The sequence below is a fragment of the Aspergillus eucalypticola genome, assembly GCF_003184535.1.
Source record: "Aspergillus eucalypticola CBS 122712 chromosome Unknown BO83scaffold_47, whole genome shotgun sequence".
Taxonomy (NCBI): Eukaryota; Fungi; Ascomycota; class Eurotiomycetes; order Eurotiales; family Aspergillaceae; genus Aspergillus; species Aspergillus eucalypticola.
In genome coordinates this window covers 27,715-47,797 of record NW_020290321.1, presented here as the reverse complement: position 1 = coordinate 47,797, position 20,083 = coordinate 27,715, and the positions used below count along the sequence as shown (strand labels likewise).

The following is a 20,083-nucleotide window of genomic DNA, read 5'->3' as shown; positions in this document are numbered from 1 at the left end:
GGTAGCTCTGCTGTCTGAGAATGCTTTGACCCGTTAATCTCGTTCTAGTCTTACAGATTATATCACATCGTTTAGTGTGGCCCGTCTAAGACAGCCACCCTGATCCGTTCGCTTATCATCGGATCTCCATTCTATCTATCGCCGCTATAAGCAATTTGGAGCATTTAAATCCGGTCTTCCTATAGTGTGCACTAGCGCCTATGTGGGAAAATGGGCGACGCTCTCAGTCAGCGCGGGGTACCACAGGCTTGATTGCCCTGTAGCCCGTTCCTTCAGTTAGTAGCATGTGTCTTAGACTTTAGACACTGATCTATCTCAGTGAACAGGCACGACCGTAGCAGACTCTACTCGGAAAAGTCTCGTCGGATATATCTCAAGCAACCGTCATTTCAGATATTATAGACAATGTCAATGCCCGTATAAATCACAAATCTGCCTTCCCTTAAGCACTGTCTATACAAGTCAAAGTACTAGGTGCTATGATACTTAGGATGAAATCCCGTGGAAGTACTGACTATAGATATGCAATCATGTGGAAGTTTCTTAAGAAAGGAAGGAAACCTACCAGAACAACGGCTAAAACGCACTGTATGAGGCATTGTCTGATGATGCATCAATGACGATAGTGATAACTCATGCCATGAACCATCCGCGGATTAAAATCAATACATAGTAATCTAGCAATGACATCAAGGGGTCGGCTCCCAGACGTCAAAACTTTGGCTTCTAGAATTGGTAATGTCAAACTATAACGGGGGCAGGTGCCGTATGCTGTCATGACAGCCTTGTGCCTGCATTTATCAGCTACACTATAAGTGTGACCATTGTACTCCATATTTTTCCCCAATTTGCGACTATCGTTGTTCTTTATATACACAAAGAACAAGTCGCGGGCGTTGCTGGCCAGCTTGTCAGGCAATAGCAACTTTCCTTTGGGTTAATATCGCCTGTTGCAGACATAGCACTTCTTCAAAACATGACCATATTTCCTCAATCAAGTTCTAATAGCCTCAGGCTGGTGGCGTTCGAGATACTACAAACTTTCTCGATACTAAACGGGGTTTAACCCCACGCAACATAGCCGGTAAAGGCCACCCAGCATTTAGTTCAGTCTTTGGCATGGACTGAGTATGTCACTCAGATATATCAACATCTTCAACAGCGATCGATGACAAAGCCAAGGGAGGCAGTGCTTTGCCGAGAGCATTAAGATATGGTAGAGCCGGGATCTATCCAACTTTAACCGCCATGATGACAAGCTCACTGGCAGCACCGAGACTTGGCCACCCTTACATATCTCATCCATAACGATGTCATAGAATTTAGTATCAGAGGCAGCCGACGCAGAAATCTGGATCACCATTTTTGTCCATAATATTCTGTAAAGCGGCACAGTGAGACCGCGCGGAGGTTGAAGTCTGATAGGCTTCTCCCTTCATGGTGCACCATTGTACCATGGTTCACTCTTCCCAGGGAGGTGTATGGCACAGCCTCAATACATCAGTGGCTCTCGAGACCTATGTATACACCATAAGAACAACGATACAATTTTGTGTTCAATAGCTCCATTCATTATTTCCTTCCTGAAATGCTGCAAACATGAGTAGTCCCGAACTTGACAACTCGGAGGAAACTGAGAGCCACGCTGGCCTCGGAGCGGAAAACGGGCCCGACGGCGGCAATTGTTTTGCTTTTTCGCCAACCCAGCTAAACGACTTATTCAATCCAAAATCGCTGGAAGCGTTCTGCTCTCTGGGAGGACTTTATGGACTCGAATTTGGGCTACGAACTGATTTGGCTACCGGGCTACAGTCGGATGAGTCCGTTCTGTCAGGACGTATTTCGCTCGAGGACGTGAAGCAAGTCGCATTAGCAAAGACAACGACATCACAACGACCGCTCCTAAGCAATCAATCTCGTCTGGCCAGAGGCAAAACACATGGCCTGCCATTCCACGATCGCATAAGGGTATTCGGGCGCAATGTATTGCCAGTGACAAAACGAAAAGGATTTGGAAGATTGCTATGGGATGCCTACAATGACCGAATAATTCTACTTCTCACAGCAGCTGCAGTTGTATCACTGTCGCTAGGCATCTATGAAGCTGCTAGCGGGCAGTCGCAAGTAGACTGGATTGAGGGAGTGGCTGTTTGCGTGGCAATATTCATTGTTGTCTCGGCCACGGCAGTGAATGACTGGCAGAAGGAAAGACAGTTTGTTCGTCTGAACAAGTTGGTACGCAGCATCCCACAAATCCCGCTTTCTGCATGTGTCTGGGCTGACTGGAGTAGAAAGTCGATCGTGAAGTTCGCGTCATCCGCTCGAATCAGTCCATCATGGTTCATATCCATGATCTGACGGTTGGAGACATCGTGCATCTCGAGCCTGGAGACTGTGCACCAGCTGATGGAGTGGTAGTGACATCTTATGGGCTAAGGTGCGACGAATCAATGGCGACAGGCGAGTCCGATCATGTTGAAAAACATACGGGCTTCGAGGCTTTCGATTGGATTGCCGCCAAAAGCTCAGCTGAAGACATGGATCCATTCATCATCTCGGGAAGTAAGATCCTTGAGGGCCTGGGGACTTATCTGGTGCTGAGTGTCGGACCTAACTCCACTCATGGGCGAATTATGGCTGGTCTTGCTGTCGAAAGCGACCCAACGCCTCTTCAGGTCAAGTTGAGTCGCTTGGCAAAATGGATAGGCTGGTTCGGACTTGGGTAAGGCCCACTTCCAATGACTCTTGCTCTGGCTATGACGAAGTACTAATCAGGCCGCTCGACAGGGCAGCTCTATTGCTATTCTTTGTACTTCTGTTTCGCTTCCTAGCTCAGATGCCCGAAAACGATGCACCGTCCACCGAAAAAGGTCAGATCTTCATGGATATTCTCATTGTTGCAGTCACGGTAATTGTTGTCGCAATTCCAGGTATGTCGATTAGAGACCGGTCGAACTGATTTGTGCAACGAACTCGTGTTAACTTCCGTTAGAGGGGTTACCACTCGCCGTCACGTTAGCACTAGCTTTTGCGACGACGCGTATGCTCAAAGAGCAGAATCTGGTTCGGCAACTGCGTGCGTGCGAGACCATGGGCAATGCAACCGTCATCTGCTCGGACAAAACCGGCACCCTCACACAAAATAAAATGACAACTGCTCTTGGCATACTGGGCTTAGTGGACGCCTTTACACAGCCAGGTACAACCGCCTCCAGCGTGGAGCAAGCTACCTTTAGCTTTCCAGGAGCCATCGGCCGATACCCCGTAGCCTTCCGCGATCTACTCATTAAGAGCATAACCGCAAATTCCACGGCATTCAGAGAAGAGCGAGAAGGTCTGATGGAGCTGGTAGGAAACAAAACAGATATCGCACTTTTGCACCTGGTGCAGGAGCACCTCGGCGTACATGACATCAGTCGAGAGCGGGCAGATATCGATACTATACAGGTCTATCCATTCGATTCTGCTCGCAAGGCAATGGCGTTGGTATACCGTGTGAACGAATCAAGGTGTCGTGTACTTGTGAAGGGGGCAGCAGAGGTGGTCTTGAGAGAATGTACTACCGTTATTACTCCAGGGTCCTCCACACATGAGGATATATCCACTCAACAGATAAGTGGGACCGACTTTGAAATGTTGGGTGGGGCGATCAGGAAATACGCCTCTGCATCGCTACGCACAATAGGACTCGCATATCGTGATATCCCAATCGAACTAGTCGCTGGGGATCATGGCCAAGAAAAGGCCAGCCTTGGGTTCGAGGAGCTTTTTCGAGATATGACATGGATTGGGCTCTTTGGGATCCATGATCCTTTGCGACCAGAGGTAACAGATGCAATACAGCAGTGTCATTTGGCTGGGGTCAAGGTTAAGATGGTGACTGGTGAGTGAATTCTCACAAGTTCTTACTCCTGTTGACACTTCTGCGTCTTAGGTGACAACCTGAACACTGCATTAGCGATAGCAGAATCCTGCGGTATCAAAACGGCTGATGGTGTTGCTATCGAGGCGCCGGAGCTCCGTAAACTTAATGAGACTGAATTGGATATCATCATCCCGCGCCTTCAAGTGCTGGCTCGCTCATCTCCAAGCGACAAACAACTACTTGTAAACCGTTTGAAGCACCTGGGTGAAATTGTTGCCGTGACTGGTGATGGGACAAATGATGGTCCGGCGCTCAAGTCAGCCGATGTTGGTTTCTCAATGGGACTCAGTGGAACTGAGGTGGCGAGAGAAGCGAGTTCAATCATCCTTATGGATGATAACTTCCGATCTATTGTCACCGCGATTGCCTGGGGCCGGTGCGTCAATGACGCTGTGGCCAAATTTTTGCAGGTACGAATTGTTCCAGCTGGACGCTTCCTTAGGTACGAGCAAATCTAACAGCTTATCGATGCAGTTTCAATTGACGGTGAACATCACAGCGGTATGCTTGACTGTTGTGACCGCCATATACAACAGCTCCAACGAAAGTGTTTTTAAAGCAGTGCAATTGTTATGGCTGAATCTGATCATGGACACTTTCGCAGCCCTAGCTCTGTAAGTACATTTTCTCCCACTGTGAGCCTTCCTCAACACTGTTGACTAACCTCAGAGCAGAGCGACCGATCCCCCAACCCCGGAAATACTACAGCGTCCCCCCACTCCCCGGAATGCATCATTGTTCACAGTTACCATGTGGAAGCTAATGCTCGGACAATCCATTTACAAGCTGGCGCTGTGCTTCACACTCTATTTTGCTGGGGACAGGATATTGAGTTTGGACATGGATGATCATAATGAAAGACTGCAGCTCAACACCATCATCTTCAACACCTTCGTATGGATGCAGATTTTCAATGAATTCAACTGCCGCCGGCTAGACAACAAACTCAATGTCCTTGAGGGTGTTTGGAAAAATCAATGGTTCATCGTGATAAATATTCTGATGGTGGGCGGTCAGATACTAATCGTCTTCGTGGGCGGCGCGGCGTTTGGCGTCGTTAGACTGAGCGGCACCCAGTGGGCAATCTGTCTTGGATGTGCGGTAGTCTGTATTCCTTGGGCAGCCGTGCTCAAGTTTATCCCGGACAAGTATGTGGCTTATGTTTTGAGATGCTCCGGTTGGTGTCTCTTCGCAATTTTTCGCCCATTGAAGAGGGTAGTACAAATCCTTGGACGGGCAGTCAGGCAGACTGGTTTCTGGTCCCGGATGGACCGATGGCACTTGGGCAAGCATTCTACAGAATGTCGCGGCGATGAGGAAACTGCGAACGGTCTGCATTCGACCCTTTAGCATCTTTTGAGATTGTGGGCATGCGGAGACCAGATTGGGCTACATATTTCTCGACACTATATACTAACTGCAAGGATACTTCAGGGCTATTGGGTTCGCATTATCGGTGCGAAGGAAAGGTCTACTCACATCTGCGTAATTTTTTCAAATTTGGAGTTCCAGTACAAATGATTAATCTGAGCAGTGTCATTTGGCCATGTTGTGATGCCTGCGAATAAAGTTCTAAGACATAACTACTATATATATTTGACCGCCGGAGACCGTAGGAAAGGGATACATTCTCCGCCACCATACCCCCATCCAGATCCCCTCGGAGAATAGATACGTACTAATCATATGATAGTGTTCCTATTGTAACCGAGCCGATGCCATTATCTCTGCTTATCACATCACATAAAAATGATTGTCTTGCAACTGGGTAGTTACCATGTCGTAGTTCAAGTATTTAATTAAACTAACCTCCACTATACCAGTTAGGGTGGATTCGCTGCCCATCGAGTCACTGAGACTAAACCCCGTTGGGACCCCGCATCCGCTAGGTTCTCCTGCGCAGATATGTCCCCTGGTCAGCCTTCTCTCTCCCCTCCCCAACATGACTCAATCGCATTTCGAGGCATACAATAAAAAAGAGGGGATGGCCGGCTTTATTCCCCTGACCATCAGGGCCTCCCTGAATTTCTCCATTTGTGAACACAGCCACGATGGCTGTCGACCCCTCGGTGTTTACTCCCTGGTTCGGCCCGCAACAGGCGGCAAACTACTTCCGCTCTCTAATTTCCGACGAGATTTCACAGACACAGGTCTTGGACATCAACCGTTATCTACTACGTTGTGTTCATGACGGAGGAATAACACCCAAGATCTTTGCCGTGTGGCTATTTCTTGCCCATCCGAAATGTCCTTGCATCCTTGAAGACGCCCTGCGCGACGAGGCCTCGCGTGGTGTGCGAAAGACCGGCATCAATGTGCTGAAATGTTCCTTGAGAACAGACCAGTGGCGGAAGAACGGTTGGGAGGCAGTTGGAGGCACAGCCGGTCTACAGGATATCTTTGAGAAGATAAGCATCCAGGAGGCTAGGAGCCTGGCAAGAGCCATCGGGTCGTGCTCGAACACCACTGATCCTCTCCTGCGGCAGGCAATCGATGAGCTGCTTCATCGTTTGCTGCCCAGTTTCTTCAAGTCTTCGTCGACGCAATTTTCCGGCGACTCTCAACAGCTACTCAAGTTGGAGGACGTAATCTCGTTATGTAACCTGTCCAGCGACGCCACTGTAATGAAAGTCTTCTCAACGCCCCTGCCCGACGATGTCACGGGCTCCCTGATGCGACAACTGCTTAACTCTCGTATGTCGCTGCTAAGGGATATTGCTGTCGGGGCATTTCCGGTCCATCCTCCGCTCCGCAAGCGTTTACTGGACCAGCATCTCGCTGCGTTGCTTACATCGGTTGAACCCTACGAGTCGCGGTTTGGTCAAGACAGGCAAACCGGCTTCGCGGCGATCGATTTCACCTTGGACCTTTTAGCTGGCGAGTTTGATGTTTCGGAAAAGTCGCGAGTGGTCAGTTGGCATACGCGCATTTGGTGCATCGATATGACTCTCACAACCTCCCGCCGCCGAAGAGTGCCTTTCGACGCTATTCTTGCCTTGCTTCAGCGTGTAGTCCCAGACCTGGGGCATTCGGAACGGACGCTCACCCATTGGGTGCCGCTCATACATTCATTAATAGAATTGTGGGTCATTGCTGCCTTTCCAGACGCACATCTACAGTCGATATCTGATGCGCCTGTTGCTCGTTATCGGGAGCGACTGCATCCATCTCGGCCACAAACGAGCCAGAGAGATTCTTTGGAGGGAATGCTTCGAACAGCCTTTTGCACCTTATCATCCAATCAGTTTCAGCATTGCCTCCGAACCCTTCTACCCAAAACCGTTCCGGAAGCCAGGCTTCCCTTACTCAAAATTCTATGCAAGAACCTGCAACACCTGAAAATCGATCTGGAGAAGCCTATACCGTCAGTGAAGGAGCACAAACTTGTGCCATGGAGTTGGTCGTTCCTCATGTCTCTCCCCGGTCGCGATGCAAGATGGTTACTTGAGCGCGCCAAATTGTTATCGCCGAATCATAGTTTGGTCAATCCCTTCGTCTTCGAGTGGCCAGCGAGTGCAGGGGATTCGTCACATTTCCGGGACGCATTGATCCGAGTCCACTTCGACGCCATGGACAGGGAAGCAGCCGATCCTGTTAACTCAGTAGCCCGTGAATGTGAGCCATCCTTTTCCGCTAGACGAAGAATAATGCTGATGCTTGTGCCCTGTCCAGTGATTCAAGACGTGAAGCTTAAGGCTGTAAAAGCCCGTGATCCTGAAGATCGGCTTCAGTGGGCAAAACTGACAATCACTATCGCTAAGAGGAGCCGAGATATTCGCCTTGTGCAAGATGTCATCTATTGGACATCGCGCTTCGTGCGGGATCCGGTATGTTCGTTTCTTACTTCATAACGTATGTGCAGATTGCTAACAAGACATATCTCTTCAGTCTGTGAGACCAGAGCTCGCCAGAAGGATTTATCGGGAGGATGTTGCCTCCGTTCTATCATGTGTGATGTCGCCAACCGTAGAGGACCTCGCGGCTAAAGTATCCATTGCTGACGAGGTGGTCTCTCATCTCCTGGAACAGGCGCTTCTAACTGCGCAAGAACCGTGGTATCGAATCAACCAGGATCGAGGATTTGGCCAGCTACTTAAGCTCATCGTTTCTAGCCGGATACATGCGGTAAAGCGCTTCTGTTTCCGTGGTCTAGGCAGTGAACAGAATGTAGTGGACACACTATTCGAAGGGATAGTGCCAATACTGCTCCGATATGAAACAGTAGGTAGTACGGAAGGATACGAATCCCTTGGCTGGGGACAATTGTCTGGCCCGCTTTCAGAACTCCATTGCCCGCCTAACCCACCAGTCTCGATTTTAAAGCTCTTGGACTCTCTTGCACAGCACCGAGACCATCTTTGGGTCAAACAGCGTAGCCTTCGGATCCCACAAGTTGAGGCTTTGCCCGAGGGCCTACCACGAGGTCTACCGCTTCAATATCTCCTTCCTTCACAGGAATGGACGATCGCGGTGATGAAATCGGAAGGGCCTAGCGCCTTTGTCACGCAAAGAGTGACGGAGGTTGTCCTCTCCAATCCTGGTCTACTCCTTCGAAAAGTAAAGGAGGACGGCCGCAAACAGTACTTGGTGGATAGTTTGAGGTTTGCAATCGAGGCTTACCTCGATCATCTACCGGTCGCTGACCGGGGAAGAGAATTACTGGAGATCTGGAGTCATTACTCGGAAAAAATTCCGTCTTCTGCGGGCCACCTGGGGGATTTTAAGGAATACATGTGCTCTTTGCTGGAATCCAGAAGCTTACGGAAATTAGAGAGGATCATCGACCCTCCCCAGTCGCCTTCTCTTGATATATTCAAGAATATGTCACGTGACTCTCTCAGCATTGAATGGGAGCCCCGATCAACCGATGTGCAACAAAATGCACAAAACTGTTGGGAGGGGTCACTATTACAAGTCCGATTTTTGGCCGCAAAGGAGAACTGGCCTCTGGAGAGAATGTTGGCAACTCCCAATCTCGGCACCTGGTCGCCAGTGCCTGAGAAGCCCAAGACCTTGATAATATGGTGGCCCAAATATAGTCCTCGGACGCTTCCGTGTCAGTACCGAGAATCACTCATTGCGTCCGCCCTTTTGTTTCTCAATAGTCTAGCCCACAACACGGACCGCATATTGTCCAGGCCATTCCCTGAGAAGACAGGTATTCTTCGGTATCCACCAGTGCATCTGGATTACGATTTTTTGTCCAGCATCGATGACCAGAAAAAAGCAGCAACTGCAGCGATTCATCTCCTTGATCGCTTGGTCAAAATAGTACCATCGACCCTGCTGTACCACCTTTCGCTGTCCTTCTTAGAAGCTCTCCATGTGGTTGAAAGCGTATCGCCAAATTACGCGCTAGTGCAGCGACTTGCTTTCAAATCAATGGCGCTGGTGCGGCGCTCAGACAGGCCTGATCTGGCTGCGAAACTAGGCATGAAAGCGCTCCAGCTATTTCCGGAAGCATCGTCGTGGCACCGGATGGCATTACCATCCTCGTTGACTAAGGTCCTTAGTCGCGCCAATGCGGATCGAGTAATCCGAGATTTCACTGCGTATGTCTTCAAGGCACTAGAAGAGCAGAAGCAGCCAGCAAGCCAGAAACCTGGTACTGCACAACCAGGAAAGCCCGTCATAAAGATCACGACGGTGAAAATGCTGGCGGCTATGCTGGCTGAGAGCAGATCTGACGCATCACTCCTCTCCGCAATTCAAGCCTTGAAGGACCTCTTTCACGCCAGCAACCATATTGATGCCCGGGTAGCGGTCTGCACGGCTATGCTGGAAATTGTTGGAGAGTACGATGACTGTGAACAAGCTTACGAAACATTTACATCTCTCACACCCTACGCTGCAGTGCCCAGCGAGACCAGCGCCTGTGAGCCTTGGTTGCAATCGGAAAACGCCGAGCTTCCAAGGGTGGACTGGCAACGGCCCCTTCTCGATCTCTTTACAAAAGAAGCCTACGACATGCTGCCTGCGAGATACCATGAACACTATACATGCAAAGCGCTTCTGCCTCTCCTTGACAAATTGACAAGACAACATAACCGATGGATGCGCCAATTCCTTGCTCCACTTGATCTCACGCCTGAAGAGCTGTCTGTGACTGACTTCGGACCTTTTGAGCCAGATATGATACAAATAATAATGGAACGCTGGTATGAATACCTGCCTCGCGAATTTCTTCTCAAATATCGGGCTTGGATGCTAAGCTATCTTGATTGCATGCGGCTCCGGAAAGTCGACGATAAGATGACCGGAAAAAACGAGTCATGGCGGACATCTGACTCATATTCCCACTGGAGCAGATGGTTCGGTGCTCATGCTAAGATGAAATCTTTCCATGTGCTAATGGGAAAGTTTGGAGCCGAGAAAGACACCAAGGTTCAAAATGGCATAACCCGCGAAGATCTCGCGGATGTAATTATGGCGTGTGCAGAGACCTTTCTTCGCAACCCCTTCAAGTTGGTGTCCTCTAAAGTCAACGTGTCCTTGGACCGGATCATGAATCTACTTTCGACGCTGGGGATTACCGACACCAAACGTCGAACTCATGTCTTGCCAATTGCAGAACGAATAGTAGCATTCGCGCAGGGGTTGCGAACCGTGGAGTGGAGCTACGACCCACATCGTAGCCCACCCGTCCTCCCCTCGAGCTTCCAACTCCATACCATGCTTCTTCCGTTTCCTCAGTTCTACAAAACCGATCCTTTCCGTTACACCAGGTTTGTGTCCAGCACGTTGGACTTGGTCCAGGAATGTGTCTGCTTTGACACATACAAGGCCGATAGCGCTGCTCTTCACGAGGCGATGTATCACGTGACAAAAGAGGATGCGCGCCAATGTGCACTGGAATTTGGCCATCGGTATGACTCCAGCGCAACTACGCTTGTACAGTACGTGAGGGTGGAGTTAGCCCACGTTCTGGCACTGAAATGCAGCATGCACAGGGACGAAAAGGATTTGAGGGGACGAGCAATGATGCTGCAGTGGAGGAACAGCCCAAACGAGTCGATACGGTTGATTGGGTGGTCCGTATTCCCCGAAGCCATGTAAACTGACTTCGAGATAGACTAATCCCGTATGTACTCTTAGTTTCACAATATGATAAGTGACTTCGGCAATGGTCTCCGACGTTAGTAAATCAATAGGGCATACATAGACGCAGCTAGCCAAAAGTACCCGTGTAAATGACACGCCTACTGCCAGGATATCAACTCAAGCAGGCAAGCAGTGGAAAAAGTTGCGGCTTAATAGAAAACTGACCTCCAAAGGAACGTAGAGATGGCTGGTGTAGCAAAAAAGGCCCAGGCACAAGATTCGAACTTGCGACCTCACGAGAAATTGGTTTAATTTAGACGTGCGCTCTGCCAACTGAGCTAGCCCGGGCGGGTTGTTGTTTGAGAATGCGGGAACTGGCTCATGTAGCGGGCCACGATTTGCAAGCCCTCAGACTGTGGCATGAATACACATCGTTCGAAGTAAGATACAGCCCAAGAAGAAGTAGCTATTATAGTTTCGATACTTCATTTTTTGTTGCAATACTTTTTAAAAAGGAAATATTTGTGCCAGTCCATATGCATGACGGTCGTAGACCCCTCAACATGGTGGGCGTTGCGTTGCAACTAACGAGACGAGTTCTACGCGGTAGATCAGGCTGTAAGGCTCAAAGAAACCTGTCATCAGTATTAAACAAGGGTGTAATTCTGCTGATTATAGTCCGGTCATTGCTATCGATCCGGCTTGTGCGTCGGACGTTGACGTTCATCTTTGCTGCCCGGACATAATTTGGCCCCAACGCACCGGCGCCGTATGAATCAAGGAACGGTCTCTGTCCATTCACGAGCACAGGTTCGTTATTAGTTCATCCTTAGGGGTTTTGGGTTGATTGAGTAAACTTGAATCCAGAACGTGAGTCAGCCCTTCTGGGGGACGCAAGAAAGGAGGGAGCTGGTAGACTGATAAGTACATCCGGCGTCGGACAGTCAGCGGGATACACATGCGTGTACCAATGGACCAAGACGACGTCGTCTACTTCGAACCCCTACAGCGGCTCAGGGTGAGCCCTATTATGGGGTCGTATTTGGGGGTGGTGCATGCGCATGGCGAAGATGGAATCCGACGGAGAAGATTCAAGCAGTCGAGTCGATGGTTTACTATTTCGGTGTCGCCACTGAGTGCGGCATAGAACGAATCCCGGTTGATGAGCTACCAAGACTTCTGCCCATTCATGTCAGCGATTAAGCAATGCTGGGAACTTTTGTATACTCCAGGAGTCTATTCATATAGTGAAGTGTGCGACCATGAGATCTGAGTGATGAAAGGATGCGATATTGTTCCTATGGTCCGTTCTTGGCGCAGCCGCCACCTTGGGTTTGAAGTATTCGTAGTGGGATATTACTTTGGAATAAGCAGTACTAATGTGTAGCAGTGCCATATACATTCTTTAAGTAGCGCAGGCGGGCATCAACTCACGCTTGTTCTGTGGATTCTGTGGTCCCCTAGACGTTCATACCCGATAGCCTATGAATAGGCTATACAGGCACGTGATGCAACCACTTTAAGTTGACCCCGGATGCGAGCAATCATGGGAAAGCTTTCATCCCATCATCTTCTTCATTTCCAGCCTGCATCATGAAAGCTATCCGTCTTCATCCTCCTTCGCCAAATTCCACACCCTATTCACCGGTTAACCCGGCTCCTTCCACCGCCCTTCGGCTGGACTGTGATGTCCCCATTCCAGAGCCCTCTGCGCCCGGAGAGCTTCTCATCCGCGTCAGAGCAACAACCGTCATTCGGGACATGCTCACTTGGCCGGAAGCCTACTCACATGAGTATGCCATCTTGGGCAACGATATGGCCGGCATTGTGGTGAAGGTGTTCTCGTCCGCAAGCCAGTTCAAGCCCGGCGACGAAGTTTTCGGCATGACCAATGCCACCCGGGCAGCTACCTGGGCCGAATACACCATCGTCAAGGAGGATGAGGTAGCCCGGAAGCCCTCTACGTTGACATTCGCCGAGGCAGCGGCAATCCCCCTCAGCGCACAAACTGCCTACGAGGCCCTCTTTGAGCACGCGCAGATTTCCCGACCGACGATGGAAGATTTACTGTCCCAAACTGCTACGAAAAAAGGGTACTCTGTGCTGATAACTGGTGCCGCCGGTGCAGTGGGCGTGTATCTTGTGCAGTTAGCCGCAGCCGCAGGGGTAAAAGTTGTCGCCGCTAGCAGCTCCAATGCTCGCAATCGCGAGTTTCTCCAAGCCCTCGGGGCCGACGAAGTCGTGGAGTATAGCATGCTGGACGATTGTCGCGGAAAGTTCGACGTCATCGTCGATACCGTGGGCGGGGAAGTCTTGGAGAAATGCTGGGAGTATGTCGCCGGCACGGGAGTGCTGATCTCAGTGGATTCGGCGAGCTTCAACTTCGTAGAGGAGCATGAGAAGCGTGGACTTCGGAAGCCCAGTGTACACGCGCTATTCTTCATTGTCCGGGGCAGTCCGGATGCGTTGCATTTTCTTGCAGAGGTGGCAAGTCATGGAGTCGTCCGGCCTCTCGTGGCAGACATCTATACACTTGTCCAAGCGCCGGAAGCGTATGATGTAGCGAATGGGAGGGCATACGGGCGTGGAAAGATAGTCCTTGCCGTTTGAGATAATCCTGTCGGTTCTTCAATGTCGAATGTATCCCTTTCTTAGCTCGGTTAATCTTGACTCTCTGCGTCACGACCAATTAGTCGATCATAAGCCTGCACCTAGTCCCCATGGGAAATCATTTGCAGCTCCAGTGTTGTACCAGCCGCATAGATCATCAATAGAGAAGACGGAAGCAGCCGGGCTTTTGTCGCGTTCCGATAAACTGTCAGTGGCTGGGTTTGGATCCACCCCGTGCGCACCAAAAGACAACGGGTCACTGGGTCCAGGAATAGCCTGATCATTGGGACCTTGTCCCAGTCCCAGGACACACCGAGCAATTGTCTGGATCTCGCCCACATTTCTCACTGTCCTCGGCCAGACTTCCCCAAGCACCTTGAGAGAGCCGAGCGCCATCCGGATCTGATCTCTTGCAATGGCGAGGTCTTTCCCCTTGGGGAAAATACGGCAAGCAGAGAGCAGGGCCAGGATCCCCTCGCTGACCATACACGTGGTAAAAGGGGTGTGGTGAAATCTTGGGGCGGGTAAAGCCAGAAGACGGACCTGTGCCTCGACCGCGCGCAAGACCCGGAGGGTATGGACGTTTACTAAATCGGGTGTGGGGGTGTCCCGGGGAGGCTTTCGGGCACAGCTCGATACATTCTCGATGGCATTGAAATTGAGGGCCGACAATGGACGATGGAGGCCAACGGTGGATCTAGCTGGTGAGTGGCAGGATATGGGAGGAAGAAACATGAAGCTTACACATGGATAAGCAGATGTGCTTGGAACAAGAGCTCATCAATGTCACCATTCGCCTTGATGACGTTTTTCTGCTCTGGCGGTAATAGTAGTCGCCATCCATCCAAGCCGCAATCGACCGCTTGGATCAGATGCATGGAGTCTTCCACGGTTGCCACTTTGGGGGTTATAGATATAGCAGACGCGGCGCACTGCACGGCACCAATGAGGTGTGCGAAAGAGGAGAAGTGGACATCATCGGAAATAAACTCGCGCTGATTGAATTCCTTGAGGGTTCTAGGTTGGGGAATGATCTTCAACTTGAGGAATAAGCCAACCGTGGTACTGGTGATTGGGGAAGAGAGTGTGTGCACTTACCCCCAATTCATAATCGGACTCGTCGCAGGGTAATTCAACGGTCGCATCAAGGTCCATGACCCTGAAATTCATCGTCCCCAAGGTGCCCGCGTAGTAGGCGTCTACAATGTACAGGGTCCACCAGGTCCGTCTCCAAGATTCCCTCAAGACCAGATCGACCGGTTCCTGGGACGCTGCGAATTCTCCCTTGAACATCTGCAAAGCAATGGCGATCTGAGCCGCCTGGTCCAATTGCGACAGCGCATCCACTTTGTAGTCATACCAGAACAAGGCTACGGAGTACAGGATTCGACACTGAACCTGAATCGGATCAGACGGCAATAAGTGGGCAAGGGCGGTTTCGATCGTGTGTTTGAGCGGGACCGACCATTCTCGCGCACTGTAGATATTTCCCATGAAACGCATAGCGGCAATCAAGGGAGTAAGAGCATGCTCTATGCGAGGATCTTGACATAGTTCCACAAGATGATATCGTGGTGGGACAAATGGATGGCATACGTGGAAGTTCTTGTAGTAGGAATGGATCAATGGGTCATTTGCAATGTCCTCCGACCGGGAAAGGTGCTTTTCGGTGCTGCAGCCATCCAGATCGGCATTGGGCACAACGGACATGGGCGGAAGATCTACCGGGATAGATGAGATCGTACCCTGCTCAATTGTAGATGTGCTGGCACCTTTTTGATGGCTGCCATGGCTCATGGAATAATCTGTCCTTTGCGGGTGTCGAGAGACGAGACCGCGCCGCGAAGGGGCATAGCTGCACGGCTGGCCAACCTCACCACAGCGGGTGCAGCTCGGTCGCTTCCCATCACATTTGGCGTGCCGAGCGCGACAGGGCAAGCAAGCCAGCGATGAGCGTTTAGCCCGACGATTGTGCATGATTTTTGGAGTCGCCCCCTGGGAGGCGCTCGCTGTATATTCGTGCGAGTTGATCGGTTGTTTAGCCATTCGATATCTCCTGTCAGCGGAAGAGCAGGGAAACGCGCTAAGCTGTTTGTGGCAGTTATATCGGAACATTGCTATTCCGCGTCATTCCGGGGAATAGGACGCATTAATGCAATGTGCATGAAATCGACTTTCTTGGGCTGGAGAGAGATGATACCCATGAAACAAAGGAGTCTTGTTTCACATTCACAACTATTTCTTCGAATGACAATCATTCATCATCTTCATGACGACTATACTAGTAAACCAGCAATATTGCCCTCACTAGCCTCGAAAGATATATATATACACATCTGTACACATAAAGTACTCTGTATTAGCAGACAGTATTACTAGAAATACTGCACGTAAGCCCATGGCGATGCATGACGAGGATAATACTATGATATAAGACTACTATGAGTGTTAGCTTAACCGACCTAAAGCTGTGCATAGTAGGCTGTTAAGTTCCGGTGTCATTCCACTGAGGCTACTTAAACGATGAGTCTTGCTTCGACACTACATCACCCCCCTGAATACCTATGCCTTTGAAACTCTAACCCCTTGCTTCACATACCATTCTTGCACCACCTCGTCCAATTCCTTTCGCAACATCTCTCTCTGTTCCGGAGGTACAAATAATTCCACCAGCATTTTCACAACACTATCACCGTCCACCAGATCAAATCCCCGGTCATGACAACATTGCAGCAACTCTTCCGCAGTGAGGTAGCTGTGGCGGGAAGTATGGCTAGTTCGACCCCACGAAACATTGCGCAATGACTTTCCTCGAGTCACCAACTGAGTCGCATCAAGGACTATCTGCACTGCAAGCGCATACTCCTTGTCCACACCTGTCAGTATTGCAGCGGAGTGCCCGAGTGGAGAGGTGCGTCTATCAATTACATCCCCCAGTTCACTGTCCTCATGGAGGCATCGGAGGGTATACCCGAATTGGACTCCAACTTTCTTGTTACCCGAGGGTGTCGAGAGGACGCCGCCATCCAAAGATAGAAGATGATGGGACGACGAGGAAAAGTAATCAATGACACCCAGGGTGAGCACATCGCCACATGGCAGCGATATGCCCACGTCGATGAAGTGGTTTTGCAACATCTTGGCAACGGAGGTACCCTGCGAGTCAGGTATTTCTTGCACAAAAACCCCATATGTCGACTGCATCTGCCAAACAGTCATGTGCCGTGTGCCCTTAAAACCGTATTCCTTGAGCCTGGGACTGAGATGTTTGCGGAAAAGCTCGCGTTCGAAAAATGCTAGCTTGCGCAAATCGAAAGGCCTACTATCAGGCGCCGCCATGGGACGTGTCTCCGTGCTGGATGTCAGAAAGAGGAAAGGCATATGGCCCTCGGCCAGCAGCCGGGGAACCAAGTCACTGACCATCAGGTGGGAGGCCACGTCCGAGCCGAGAAAGATAGCAATGTGTAAAGGTCTGGCACGGGGTTCCCCAACCAGTGCGTCGGCAATGCGAGCCGCGTGGGCTGCCGTTCGATCGATGGCGCTGACGTAGAAATGCGTGCCGCGTGTCAGCGAGCCCATCGTGTATAGGCCAGGGGTTGATGCACAGAGGGTGTCGAAGTCGACGTCAACCCCACCCATCGGGTGCGGCGTGAATAATCCCTTTCGGGCAGCGGACTGGACAAGCGGCGATGGAATCCGATCAAGATGGCACTCTTGCCCAGTCGCTTCGATCACGTATGCTGCTTCTATGGGTCCAGCAGTCGTCTGAGCAATGAAGATGCCTTCATTGTCATCCCAGTGGACGGTCTCTCCTGCAATCACACTTAGTTGGGAGCTTTCCATCAGCCTGAGGATTTGCTGGGCGTTCTGCACGGGCATCCCGTGGCGGTATCGCATCCAGGGAGTGAAGAATTTGGCCATGAAGAGTTGTTGGCTTTCCAGAGGTAAGCAGTGCCAGTAACGCTCGATAACTGGGGCAGTGTGGCGAAGGACGGTTTGCCAATGGACATTCCCTTCTTGTGCCGCGCACAGGTCTGCCTGTAGTTCGGCCTTTGGTGAGGCATGCTTCTGTATCCAGGTCCAATCACCGTTGTTCACACCATCAATCTCATCCATAAGGGTGGTTGTGAGCTTGACAAGACCTTCCGCTGGGTTCGACTCAAGCTCTCGGGCCAAGGTATGAAGGGTGTAACGGCGCGGGAAAGGTTCAGGCTCGCCTTGGACTTTGGCAAGGCGGCCACTGCGCGACATGAAGGTCATCGGGCCCGTATGGCCGTTCTTAGAGAGATACAGCGCAGCGTCAACAGCGGAGAGCCTTGATCCGATGATGAGGACGGGGGCATCGGTAGGGATGGACTGTAGTTGAGAAGTCGGCCACGGGCTGGGAAAGAAGCCCGGTTGATCAAGTAGGTGCGTGTTGAGGGTAGAGGTGAAATTTCCCAGCGCCAATACAACAGATTGGGCAGAAAGATGGCTCCCATCTGCCAGTGTCAAAGCAAAGGTCCCATCATCATGACGGTCAATGTCCAATACATCGTCTTGGATAAGTGAGATCTCCAAGCCCATGTGTTGGGCTTGCGAGAGTATCTCAGACCACATCGTCTCCAGGTACTCCCCATATTGACTTCGGGAGGGAAAGGGACCACTGGATAGCTCGCTTCTCCATCTGGTAAAATGCTTGGGGTCGTTATAATATAGACCCATTGTGTCCGTGTGCATATTCAAGATGGTGCCGGTACAAGCGGCAGAGTATGCCAGTCCTGGGCCAGGAGGCGAGGCTTTCTCGACGACGATGATGGGAGCAATCCTCTTGCCATTCTTAGCATGTTCAATCAAGCGAAGAAGGACTGCTATGCCACTGGCGCCAGCGCCTACTATGACAATGTTTTCGGTAGAAGAAGTGGCAACCGAGGATAACGATGAGCCCATTGTGAAATGTCAGGCACGAGTGATTCTTCGATTACTGGGAAAGATGACTATACAAATGCCCTCGTGAAGAAAGGTATTTATCCTTCCCAGGTCTGAGTACATAATGGTGGATAGCCAATCAATCTACTAGAACGGGTTGTTCCCGAATAGGACAGACGATGAGGGCCATTCTTAGCTTAAGCTGCACGCCCATTCCACAATCACCTCCAAGCTCCCTCTAAAACCCCATCTCACGGTATAATCACATTATACAGCTGACCACAAGAGCCAAGATCCTTTCGTCCGAGCACAATGTGGCTGTCAACTCGTGGGCATCCGCAACATGCATGGAGCTCGAAGGCCACCCCCTCATCCTTGAGCTCCGCTGCCGGTCTATATTGCCAAGCGGTAAGCTGAGGAAGAATCAGAAATGAATTGGCAATGAATGCGTCACCAATGCATGCCGATCTTTCTCTTGTGATGAGAACATCGGATGGCGAGCACGAGTAACCCTTTCAAAAGAAGGAAACCCTGCCGAGAGAAATGATGCTGGCGGCAATAACAACCCGTATTACAAAATCGAATCCCATAATCACCATGACGCTGGGCGCAATTCTGCTCAGCGACTGGTGGACTTTCCTACACGACACCTGGGTACGCCCTCTGCCGGACTACAATGTAACCCTCCCGTCTATTGTTTGACCCAGGATGCCCGACGGGCAAGATGCATGTGGTTGAATCCATCGTGTGTGAGCATACAGCACTTACACGCAACAAGAATGGGCCTTACAGCGGTAACAAAGGAATAGTAATTCAGGGCGTTAGACAGGCTCACGTGGCTGGCCTCGGTACTACGCATCGGCACAGATAGAAGAGGCTAATCTAGGACCCTATATTGTGAAAGGAAGATGGCCAGGTGCTAAGCCAGGAACATGCTATGATGCAGTTGTCAGAAGATGCACTTGAATTACTTATACGCCCAAGCGGCCACAAGAAATCTATTGCGGGTGGTCGCTATACGGCAGAACTGGTCCTGTCTCATGCTTGCACAGCGTATAGCCATACGGTCATCCGGCAACCTAATATCGGTTTCGAAATCAATACATCAAATTGAGTTGGATTCATCAACTACGATCCTCCCGACATCGATATGAGGCCCCGCATAATCATGACTGAGGAGCAGTATTGGCACAGCCCTACCTGAGGGCCCAGTCTAGGCTTCTTCTATCCTGCAGAAGTGCTTTCTTGGCAAGCTGGGAAAACAGCATTGTCTATTAGCCTGAAGTTCGGGCCTAGAACAGGTGCAGATCGTCTGTCCTCAAACTCCGAACCAACAAGATCGGATCCGCGAGACACACCACCAAGGTCGGTCGGGCCCGTGAGTGCTGCACAGAGCTGGTCAGTTTCCACCCTAGTGCTTGGCCAGCCTGCCTTGCATAAAATGCAGCTTTGCTCGGATTGGACCTTCACATCCGGATGTAGCCGCGGTCGGGGTGAGCGAGAGGGCGAGCTAAGCCAATACAAGAAGCACGGAGAAGAGACCTAGTGCAGTGGGCGTTGACAAAAATAGAAAGACTTTAGCGTAACTAAACATGAACG

The 20,083-nt window shown here is 50.6% G+C and overlaps 5 protein-coding genes and 1 non-coding gene across 6 annotated transcripts; 3 read left to right on the top strand and 3 right to left on the bottom strand.

Annotated features, from left to right (window-relative positions):
- Positions 1–1,599: 1,599 nt before the first annotated feature.
- Positions 1,600–5,275, top strand: pmcC (putative calcium transporting ATPase (Pmc1); the record flags this gene model as incomplete). Its single annotated transcript, XM_025537157.1, has 7 exons — positions 1,600–2,235; positions 2,292–2,722; positions 2,788–2,930; positions 2,993–3,883; positions 3,935–4,335; positions 4,400–4,539; positions 4,600–5,275. The coding sequence occupies 7 exons, from the start codon at positions 1,600–1,602 to the stop codon at positions 5,273–5,275; spliced, it is 3,318 nt and encodes a 1,105-aa protein (XP_025382157.1).
- A 606-nt stretch (positions 5,276–5,881) lies between these two features.
- Positions 5,882–11,266, top strand: BO83DRAFT_442166 (uncharacterized protein). Its single transcript, XM_025536387.1, has 3 exons — positions 5,882–7,540; positions 7,598–7,752; positions 7,814–11,266. The coding sequence occupies exons 1-3, from the start codon at positions 5,977–5,979 to the stop codon at positions 10,979–10,981; spliced, it is 4,887 nt and encodes a 1,628-aa protein (XP_025382156.1). The 5' UTR covers positions 5,882–5,976; the 3' UTR covers positions 10,982–11,266.
- Positions 11,231–11,314, bottom strand: BO83DRAFT_t268. The gene has a single exon. It is a non-coding gene; the product is annotated as a tRNA-Phe (tRNA).
- A 1,227-nt stretch (positions 11,315–12,541) lies between these two features.
- BO83DRAFT_383530 (NADP-dependent oxidoreductase) lies at positions 12,542–13,611 on the top strand. Its single transcript, XM_025532491.1, has one exon. It carries the CDS (start codon positions 12,560–12,562, stop codon positions 13,574–13,576), a length of 1,017 nt encoding a protein of 338 aa, XP_025382155.1. The 5' UTR covers positions 12,542–12,559; the 3' UTR covers positions 13,577–13,611.
- A 52-nt stretch (positions 13,612–13,663) lies between these two features.
- BO83DRAFT_326550 (putative C6 transcription factor) lies at positions 13,664–15,373 on the bottom strand (the record flags this gene model as incomplete). The annotated part of the gene is made up of 3 exons (XM_025528043.1): positions 13,664–14,273; positions 14,321–14,610; positions 14,675–15,373. The coding sequence occupies 3 exons, from the start codon at positions 15,371–15,373 to the stop codon at positions 13,664–13,666; spliced, it is 1,599 nt and encodes a 532-aa protein (XP_025382154.1).
- Positions 15,374–15,933: 560 nt separating this feature from the next.
- Positions 15,934–18,719, bottom strand: BO83DRAFT_383528 (FAD/NAD(P)-binding protein). The gene has a single exon (XM_025532490.1). It carries the CDS (start codon positions 18,503–18,505, stop codon positions 16,139–16,141), a length of 2,367 nt encoding a protein of 788 aa, XP_025382153.1. The 5' UTR covers positions 18,506–18,719; the 3' UTR covers positions 15,934–16,138.
- Positions 18,720–20,083: the final 1,364 nt, after the last annotated feature.